This window comes from Cyanistes caeruleus, chromosome 25 (assembly GCF_971803275.1).
Source record: "Cyanistes caeruleus chromosome 25, bCyaCae1.hap1.1, whole genome shotgun sequence".
Classification (NCBI taxonomy): Eukaryota; Metazoa; Chordata; class Aves; order Passeriformes; family Paridae; genus Cyanistes; species Cyanistes caeruleus.
Window position 1 is genome coordinate 2730208 of NC_141725.1, and position 10036 is coordinate 2740243.

Consider the following 10036-nt stretch of genomic DNA (forward strand, 5'->3'; position numbering starts at 1 on the left):
AGCCGCCCCGTGCTGGGACCCCACCCCACAGCAGAGCCCCCACCAAAGCCAGTGCTGCCGGGACAGGGGACAGTCCCTGCTCCCAGGAGAAACCCAAAGCCCCCCCAAAGCCCCCACTCTGAGCATTCCTGGCTGTTCCCAAGGCAGAGGCAGCCAAGACAAGCTCCGTTGCAATGGATTTTTAAAAACTGAAGTCTTTTATTAAAGTTTTATCCAAATTTTGTAACAAAAGATACAAAAGGGCTGGAGATCCTTATTTCTGGGACTAGTCTGACCAATCAAAACCTGACAGTTACTAGGCTAATATAAAATCCATACAATCTGCTAAAAATGCAGGGAAAAAAAAAATTAGAAGTAACTGCTGCTCTGACTTTTTTTTTTTTTTTTTTTTTAAATTCCTTAAACATTTATAAGTTACTCAGTTTGCATTTTACAGGATTAGTTCTTCTCCGAATGGTCACAGCGACTGTACAATGCAAGAGACACCAGCGAGAAGGAAGCGACAGGAACGGGGATGTGCTGCAAAAACACACCCCACACCCCCCCGGGAGGGGAGGGCTGGAGCCTCGGCCCCGGGAGCCCACGGAGCACCCGGAGCACGCAGCGGGAATGCCACAAAGTGCCAGTGCTTGTCTGCACCCCTGGGCAGCAGCCCCGAGCATCCCCCCCTGTCCCCGGGGCTGTTCTCCCAAGGGATGCGCTGGCTGGACACCTCTGGGATGAGAGGGAAGGTGGGAATGGGGTTGGGAATGCTGCACCAGCCTGGGTTCCCCAAATCCTCCCTCCAGACACCTCGGGGTGGCACCCCCGGCGCAGGGACACGAGCGGGGAGCTGGAGCTCTGCTCCGTGCTGGGAACAGGAGGAGGAGGAGGAGGAGGAGGATGCCCAGGCCAGGCTGGCACCGGGGGCCTGTGCAGAGGTGGCACTGGCTGGCAGAAGGACCCTGAGAATTTACAGGCTAACACGGTCTGCAGGAGCATCAATCACAGTGATGGTGGCTGCACAGGGCTGTACAGTGTGAAATGGAGGCGGATGGAGGAGCAGTATCCCCTCACCTGCATTCCCTATCCCTTCCCAAAGGGCTCCCGGAGCCTCCCCGCAGCAGACACGGCCACAACAACCCCTCTGGCTCGGGACAGCCCAAGGGATGGGTCTGAGGTGGACAACGGGGAAAATATTCCAGTTTATAAAAAAATATAGGAAAGCAAGTGCAGGGCTACTGCAAGGTGCATCGGCAGAGGTACCAGGTCATGCAAGCAGCCCCTCCCCTCCCTCCCACCCCCCAAAACCCCAGGCACCCCCCAGCCCCAGCACTAAAGCATCTTCAAGCATGTCCAGAGATCACATCACCATGATTTCAGATCTGAGACACCCTCAGGGATCACTCGAGTCCACGGAGATGAACCACATTTTGCACCCGAGATGGCTCAAAAAGCATCTTCAGAGCCCTGGGCTGAGGGCACGAGGGTGGCAAAGGCCTTCTGTGCTGGAGCTCTGGGTCCAGTGTGGCACAGCTGATTTTGGACACACAGATACCCTAAGGAGGAGATTTTTTTTTTTTTCTCTTTTTTTTTTTTCTCTCATGATTTTTTTTTGTTGATTTTTTTTTTTTTTTTTTGCAAGCTGCTGCACAAACCACCGAACGGAGAAAAGCCTTTGGTCATGAGATACTTGTGAGAAAAGAGTGAGCCTTGTATGGAAGATTCCCCTGAATGCCTACAGTATTCTAAATCTTAAAAAAATATATTGTGGACGCTGCAGCCATACAAAGGGGGAGGAGGAGGAGTGGGAGACAGGGATTTACAGTCTCACACAGACACAACGGGGAGGTTAAGACAAGCACAGTCAGAGTCTGTAAAACTGATTGGCTCGCTGGGATCAGTCATCCTCATCATCCTCTTCGTCCTCTGCATCTTCCTCTCCTTCATCCTCTAGACTTCGTTTTCTCTTCTCCCCACACGGATGGTCTGCAAAGAGAGGGGGGATTCACTCTTCCAGCCCAGCCCAGGGAGCAGCAGCTGAGCTGTGGAGCTGGGGCAGGCTGGCACCATTTGGGAACAGATCCACCCTGTCCTGCTCCTCCTGGAAAAGCCTGGGCTGACACGAGACACCAACAACTTTCTCTGCCCTCCAAGCATCCTGTGTAACAGCTGAAAAGGGGATTTTGTTGTTGTTGTTGACCAGCCTCAAAAACACAGCATCTGCAGAATTCAGGCACTCCTGACCAAGCTCATGGCCCCCAGCGCTGGCACTGCTGAGGCCTCAAATCCTGGGTCAGTTTGGGCCCCTCCTGACAAGGGGGACATTGAGCGGCTCAGTGAGGGGCTGGAGCGTGTCCAGGGAAGGGAACAGAGCTGGGAAGGTTCTGGAGCACCAGGAGGGGCTGAGGGAGCTGGGAAAGGGGCTCAGCCTGGAGAAAAGGAGGCTCAGGGGGCCCTTCTGGCTCTGCACAAGTCCCTGCCAGGAGGGGACAGCCGGGGGGGTCAGTCTTGTCCCAGGTAACAAGTGACAAGGTGAGAGGAAATGGCCTCAAGTTGCAGCAGGTGAAGTTTAGATGGGATGTTGGGAAAAACCCCTTCAAGGAGAAGGTGGTCAGGCACTGGCTCAGGCTGCCCAGGGCAGTGTGGATGTGGCACTCAGGGACAGGGGTCAGTGGTGAACACGGTGGTGGTTGGACTCAGCATTACAGAGATTTCCCAACCTTAACAATTCCACAATTCATCCAAAACTGTCTGAATCCACACCAGCCACAATATTCTGCCAACTCTCATCTGGGTGGTTGTTTGTTACAACCAGAGGAGTCTGGCCCTGAGCTCAGGTCTGAGCTGAGAGTGGAATGTCCCCCTGAGAGATTCACTCACCCTGCTCCTGCATGGCCCATCGGTTCCCAGAACTGCTTCTCTAAGCAATTGACCTCTCACATTTCCCAGAATTACCTGGCATGGCTGGAATTTGGAGGTCCTGAGACCCCTTCCCCTCCCTGTGTGACCCCTGATGATGACACTGCTCAGTACCAGCCTGGGCAGAAAAACTGCAGCAACAACAGCCCTGCACCGAGGCTGAGGAAGCTCCAAAAACACCAAGTATTTGACTGTTGAGGGAGCTCTGCAATAAATTGGATTGTTAGGACTCAACTCACCCTCCTCAGCTTCATCTTCTTCATCCTCCTCACCATCTTCCTCCTCATCTTCCTCCTGGGGTGAAAACAAGAGGCTTTGTTGCAAGAACCACAATCCCATGAGCAGTAACCCCAGCCCCTCTCCCAGCCCAATGAAGCCTCAGGGTGGCAGGAGAAGCTGGTGGATCTCCAAGAGCTCCTCACATCCCCACAGACGGGGCTGCATGGACCCATCACTCAGAGCCATGGGAGGTGCCAGGCCAAGACTGAACTGGAAAACTCTCTGGAGTTTTTGACTCTCAGGAGTCCAGAGTGCAGGGAAAAAGCCAGAGTGGATGGCAAACTCCTCAGATCTGTCCCCAGAGAGGCTCCTGTGACACCTGGGTCACCACACAAGGGACAAACGCGTGACCTGGTGCTGAACCAGTGCCAGCCTCACCTCATCATCTACTCCATCCTCCTCCTCTTCACCTTCCAGATCATCGTCTTCATCTTCCTCGTCATCAATGACTTCTTCATCCAAATCGTCCTCCTCCTCATCATCCTCCTCTTCCTCGCCTTCTACCAAAAGGGGGAGGGAGGGAAGTGCCCCAGTTCCCAAATCCAGACACCCTCCACCCCTCAGAGCTGTGTGAGCAGCAGGCAGGGTCACAGAGGATGAGGAGGGACAGCAGCCAGCGCTGTGGGGCAGGGGCTGGGGGTACCCACACAGCCCCTACTCCAGTGCCCATCCTCGTCTGTGGAGCCCACCCAGAAGCACAAAAGGGGCCCTTGCCCAGCAGGAAAACCAGGAGGAGAAAGAAATCCTCACCTTCCCCATTCTCATAGTCATCTTCCAGTGCATCCCCATCTGCTTCGGGGTCTGAGTCAGGGGCTTCCTGCTCATCAGCATCAAAGCCATCCAGGTAGGTGAGCTGGGGCAGGAGGGCAAACACGCTCTCCCGGTAGTTGATGAGCATCGTCACCTCGCAGTTGAACAGGTCCAGACTGTGGAGGTTTGGCAACTTTTTCTGCAAAAATCAATTTGTTAAGGTTATTCACAGCACTGTCTGAAGATCAGGCAGCCAAGGCAGGGTGGCTGGGGCACTGCCCAGCTCCAGCACAGAAGTGGTTCTGCCCCACATGCTCCTCAGATGGAGAGGAATCACTGCTCCTGCTCATTGAGGGGACAGAAAATTTCTGTTCAGCTCCTCAGTCCTGCCTTCCCTTTCTGGAACAAACTCTCTGTGCATTTGCAAATCTTTCTTTCTTCTGAACAGGCCCAGAAAGCTCAGGAGTAGCTGAGCTGGACTCATCCTGCTCAAACATCAGGCAGAACACCAAGGCAGAGCTCAGGGAGAGCTCAAGGCACAGCCCAGCTCAGGCCAACACACCGGGCACCACGCCAAGGAAAGGAGGAGCAAAACAATCCCAAATTCCTTCTGGAGGGAATGGATGCACCAAACAGCCCAATGGATGGACAAATGCCCTGTGTCAGACCTTTCAGGCATCCCTCACAGCAAGAGCCTTCCTGGGCCAGTTCAGACGGAGCCTCTGAGGCCTTTTCCAGCCTCACTGATCCCTGTGGGAATGGGAGCCCTGCAGTGCTGTGACAGCAGAGCCTTCAGGCTGATGGGACAGATGCCCTCACTGGTGTCCAGTTACCTCATTCCATGACACCCCAGGTGCCACCTACCTCCAACTGCCTCCGACCCTTTCCCGGTCCCTTCTCAGATGGGCACTGAGCATCCACAGTTTTACTCATCCAGCCCCATTTCACGCTTCTTTTAGCGACTGGCTGCTGCTTTTCCAGACTGAGGAGCCATTAACTACTGGCCCAGCCTCAAACTGGGATCAAATCTGTTCCCATCAGAACCACGCAGTGCTGTTGGAACAGTTACCAAGACGTTGGATTCCTGCTGCACAGACCCATTCCCCAAAGGAAACGTCATCCCTGGGATTCCAGCACAGCCTCCACTCACCAAGGGCTCCAGGGTATTGATGTCTTTGATCTTGTTGCCGCTTAGGTTCAAGTGTGTCAGGTTGGGAGTTTTCTCTGCTAGAACTTCAAGGCCACCAGAAATCCTATTATCACTCAGCTCCAGCTGAAGGGAGGGAATATCACATGGTCACCAAGTGTTTCAGCTCGTGATACAGGGAAGGAAATTGCCCTGAGAACTGGGCTACGATGAGCACCCAAATTTCAGCTCACAGAGCAGCAGGTCAAATCTGCCCTTAAAATCCCTTTCCTGCAGGGACACAGCACTGCCAGCCACCCCCATGCTGGTTACTGCTCCAAAACCCAAACTATTCACGGTGTCACAAAGCTTCTGACAGCAGCACAAGAGCAAAAAAGCAAGAGAGGAAGGGCACTAAACACCTGAAGAGCTCGGAAGGGTTTCGTTTCACATTAAAACCAACCCCTCTTGCTTGCTCAGATAGCGAGCAAAGAGCAAAATTCAACGGCTTTTTTCTGGCAAATACAGGAAAACCAACTGCCAGCAGGGGCAGCACAAGGCCAAGGGCTGCTGGACAGGGGACCTGAGCCCTGACTCACCTTCCGGAGCTTGTTGAGTTTGGGGAGGTTGGACACGGACAGCAGGTTGATGTTGATCATGCTGAGGAACTCCAGGTTCTCAAAGTCTGAGGAGAGACCGACCACCTTGCCATCCTCTGAGCGACAGTTATCCAGGACCAGCTCCTTCACCTGCACGGGGACACCACCCACAGCTGTCACCACACCTGCCACAGCCCCCCCGGGCCTCTCAAGGTGACATCAACACATCCAGAGCTCGGCTGTGCCTCGAGCTCCTCCTCATTGAAATTTAAGACCTTATTGCCAAATAACTCCTGGTGACAGCCCCTCACCGTGGTTGGGGTTTCACCCTCCCAGCACAAGCCAGCAACGCACTCCTGCTGTCCCCACCAAGGTCCCCACCCTCCAGGAAGCAGCAGGCAAGGGTTTGGAACCGTGAGGTCACATCCCAGCGCTCCGCGCACACAAGGCATCAATAAAGCTTTCAGAGTCACGCTTCAGGCTCTGCTAACGAGGGGCCAAATGAGGTCAGCTGGGTTTGTCCCCTCCCACTTTGGCCCCCACACCACTGGGGTGCCAGAAAACCTGTCCCCAGAGGATTGACCTCCCTGTGACGGTGTCCAGTGAGGTGACACAGGCGCCTGGGCACAGCTCAGCACGTGAGCTCAAGCTCAGGCCGGTGACACGAGACATCAAACATCATGCCCAGCATGGATTCCACATCCAGGAACCTTCAGGACTAGCCCAGAATTCAGCACATGAAGGAATCAACCCCCCCTGTGCCACCAGGAGCACCAAGCACCAGCACAGAACTGCTGCCCCCAAACACCTGGGGGGAAACATCCCTGTCCCCCCAGCTCTCACAAACCACTCCCAAAGTCTGATTTTACCCCACACATTCTTGACAGCAAGATGCAAAAATGAGCCTTGGCCAGAAGGCTTGTGGCGCTCTCCAAACTCCTCCTTCGCAGTGCTCCCATTTTACCTCTCCTGCTCACATCAGCCAACTATTAGGGAATCATTTTAAAACCACTCTGCCTTCCCAGAGGGAGTCTGAGGACTGCTGTGCCATCTTTGCCACCTTCACAGCACAAGCTCAGAACGAATTATCACTTCAGACTCCTCAAGTGTTATCGCTGCTTGAGGGTTTGAATTGAGGCTCTGCCAGAAGTTTTGGAGCCGAATGTGTTCTGCTCCCAACACACCAGAAAAGGCTCCAGCCAAAGTGAGGCGATCACCGTGGTGGATGTAAAGGTGGCAAAGGCCAGGCCGGGGCGGCTGCTGTGCTGTGTGGGCACAGAGGTGAGCCTGAACTCCACCAGGTTATCATGGAATCCTGGAATGCTCTGGATCGGAAGAGACCTTAGAACACATCCGGTGCCACCCCTGCCATGGCAGGGACACCTCCCACCATCCCAGGCTGCTCCAAGCCCCATCCAACCTGGCCTTGGGCACTGCCAGGGATCCAGGGGCAGCCCCAGCTGCTCTGGGTGACCTGGGCCTAACCCAGGCCAGCCCGGCTTTCCCCCCGAGCGGGCCCTTTCTGCTGCAGCTACGGCAGCTCCCGGGACAGGCAGGGCCGGCCCTGACCCCGCTGGCTCTGCAATTCCTGGCGTCTCTCCACCGGCACCAGGCGCTCGCAGCTCCTCCCGCCCCGCTCTGCTCCTGCAAATCCCCTCGCCATGCACGAAGCCGCTTTAATCCCCACCCCAAGCCCCGCTCAGCGCCCGCCGGGCCCGGGGCCGCAGCTGCCACGACACCGAGCGTCCCCGGGGCCGGGGAGGGAGCGGGGCCCAGCGGGGCGGCCCGGCCATGGGGAGATCCGGGGAGATCCGAGGAGCGGGGATCGGGAGATCTGGGGAAAGGGAAGATCCAGGAAGGGGCGGCCGCAGGAAAAGAGGACACGGAGATGAGGCGGCCCCGGAGCGCTGGGCCCGGCCCCGCGGCCGCCAGCGGAGGGGAACGGGCGGCCCCGGCGGCACCTAAAGGTTCGCCCCCACAGGCCCTGAGCCCTTCCCCGGGCGGAGGAACCGCGGGAGCCGCTCCGGGCCCGGCCGGGCCCCGCTAACATGGCCGAGCCGCCATGGCCGCGCGGGGCCGCCCCGGCCCGGGCCCGCTGGCTGCGGCGGGGCCCGGCCCGGCCCGGTCCTGCCCGGCGGCCGCCCCGCTGCCCCCCGCTCCCCTCCGCGGGCCGGGCCGGCCGGGCCCCGCCGCCGCCTCCAGCGCGGCCCCGCTGCGGGCGGGCCCCGCCGCGCACGTGCGCGCCGCCATGGCGGGGCTGCGGGCCGGGCGGGAGCGCTCCCTCCGCCGCCGCCGCGCTCCGCGCCCGCCGCGACCGCCCCATCCCATCCCCGCCAAAGCCGCCCGGTGCCCGCCGTGCGGGACCCCCGCGGGCCGCTCTCCCACCGCCACCCCACCCCAACCCCCCCCGTCCTCCCGCAGCACGTGCCGCCCGCTCCCCGCCGCCGCACCTCGCTCGGCTTCTTGTTGCGCAGCTCCAGCGTCAAGCGCCTCTCCATCTCCATGCTCCCGCCGCTCCGCTCCGCCGAGCCCGAGCCGCGCTGCGCTCCCGGTGCCGCTCCCGGTGCCGCCGCCGCTCCCGCCCCCGCCCGCGCGCGCCGCCGCCCGGCGCAGGAAGAGGCGCCAACGGCAACAAAGGCGCGCGCGCCGCCCCCCCCGCCCGCGCGGCAGCGCCCCCTGGCGGCACCGCCCCCAACACCGCTCCGCCCCGGGGCCGCGGGTTCGAGCCCCACCGGCGACACCGCGTTCCACAGGCACATTCCCATCACCAGGCACCGCGTTCCCACCTGCAGTGCCATATTCCCGTCCTCACATGCTGTGTTCCAGTCTTCAGCGCCGTGTTCCAATCTCCAGAGCCACATCCCCATCCCCAGGCGCTGTGTTCCAGTCTCTGCACCACGCTCCCATCCTCAAGAGCCATGATTCCTCCTCCAGAGCCACCTTTCCATTTCTAGAGCTATGTTCCCGTCCTCAAGCACTTTGTTCCAACCATCAGGCATTGGGTTCCAGTCTCCAGTGCTGTGTTCCCAGCCTCAAGCACCACAGTTCCTCCTCCAGAGCCACATTCCCATCCCCAGGTACCATGGTTCCTTCTCCAGCAGCTTGTTCCCATCTTCACAGCCATGTTCCCATCCCCAGGCACCGTATTTCCATGTCCAGTGCCACATTCCTGTCCTCAAGAACCATGTTCCCATTCCCAGGCACTGTGTTCCAGTCTCCAGTACAGTGTTTCCATCCTCAGCCACCACAGTTCCTCCTCCACAACAACACTCCCATGCCCAGGTAACACGGTTTCTTCTCCAGCAGCCTGTTCCCATGTCCAGAGCCACATTCCCGTCCTCAAGCACTATGTTTCAGTCTCCAGCATCGTGTTCCCATCCTCAAGCACCATCATTCCTTCTCCAGAGCCACATTCCCATTCCCAGATACCATGGTTCCATCTCCAGAGCCACATTCCCATCCCCAAGCTCTGTGTTCTCATCCCAGGCATTGTGTCCCAGTCCCCAAGGACTGTTCCCATCCCCAGGCACCGCAGTCCCTTTTCCAGCTCCGTGCTCCCACCCCCAAGTGCCTCTGGCAGCTTCCTGACTCCTGAGGGTGCAGCCAGGTGGGGGTCAGGCTCTTCTCCTGAGTCCAAGGCACAGGACAAGAGGAAACAGCCTCAAGCTGCTCCAGGGGAGATTTAGATTGGAGATCAGGAGAAATTCCTTCTAGAAAAGTCAGTCAGGCACTGGTACAGCTGCCCAGGGCAGTGCTGGAGTCACCAGCCCTGGGAATGGTCAAACCACATGTGGATGTGGCACCTGGGGACGTGGATTAGCGGTGGCTTTGGCAGTGCTGGGTAATGTTTGGACTCGATGATCCCAGAGGGCTTTGCCAACCTCAACAATTCTCTGATTCCATGTTCCTGTCCCCCCTGCCACATTCCTGTCCTCAGTGCCACTTTCCTGTCCCCAGGGCTGTGTTCCTGTCCTCAGTGCCACTTTGCTGTCTCCAGTGCCACATTCCCATCCCCAGTGCCATGTTCCCATTCCCAGTGCCACATCCCTGCCCCCAGTGCCATGTTCCTGTCCCCAGTGCCACTTTCCCATCCCCAGTTCCACATCCCTGTCCCCAGTGCCATGTTCTTGTCCCCAGTGCCACATCCCTGCCCCCAGTGCCACATCCCTGTCCCCAGTGCCACTTTCCCATCCCCAGTTCCACATCCCTGTCCCCAGTGCCATGTTCCTGTCCCCAGTGCCACTTTCCCATCCCCAGTGCCATGTTCTTGTCCCCAGTGCCACATCCCTGTCCCCAATGCCACATTCCTGTCCCCCTGCCCGGCCCCTGTCCCAGCCCGCCCCAGGCCGTGCCTGCCCGCAGGCCAGGCTGATAAAGGCAG

General features: G+C 58.2%; 1 protein-coding gene across 4 annotated transcripts; it reads right to left on the reverse strand.

The window, feature by feature from the left end:
- Positions 1-178: 178 nt before the first annotated feature.
- Positions 179-8282, reverse strand: LOC111940434 (acidic leucine-rich nuclear phosphoprotein 32 family member B). Of its 4 annotated transcripts, none has more exons than XM_086862667.1 (7): positions 8106-8282; positions 5656-5805; positions 5081-5203; positions 3931-4129; positions 3559-3677; positions 3141-3195; positions 179-1968 (listed from the first exon to the last, which is right to left on the reverse strand). In XM_086862667.1, exons 1-7 carry the CDS (start codon positions 8157-8159, stop codon positions 1880-1882), a joined length of 789 nt encoding a protein of 262 aa, XP_086718793.1. In that variant the 5' UTR covers positions 8160-8282; the 3' UTR covers positions 179-1879. The 4 variants fall into 4 exon arrangements, with proteins under 4 accessions (XP_086718793.1, XP_086718792.1, XP_086718794.1 ...); XM_086862666.1 differs by having other exon boundaries at positions 3559-3680; positions 8106-8259; XM_086862668.1 differs by lacking the exon at positions 8106-8282 and adding an exon at positions 6525-7022.
- Between the last annotated feature and the right edge of the window lie 1754 nt (positions 8283-10036).

What these genes read in the sequence shown, in the direction of transcription:
- LOC111940434 (XM_086862665.1), bottom strand. Translation starts at nt 6,614, where the DNA reads ATGGGAGCACTGCGAAGGAGGAGTTTGGAGAGCGCCACAAGCCTTCTG. An exon ending in TCAATACCCTGGAGCCCTTG is followed by an intron (nt 4,130 to 5,080) that starts GTGAGTGGAGGC and finishes TGATTTTTGCAG; the next exon opens with AAAAAGTTGCCAAACCTCCA. An exon ending in TGACTATGAGAATGGGGAAG is followed by an intron (nt 3,681 to 3,930) that starts GTGAGGATTTCT and finishes CCCTTTTGGTAG; the next exon opens with AAGGCGAGGAAGAGGAGGAT.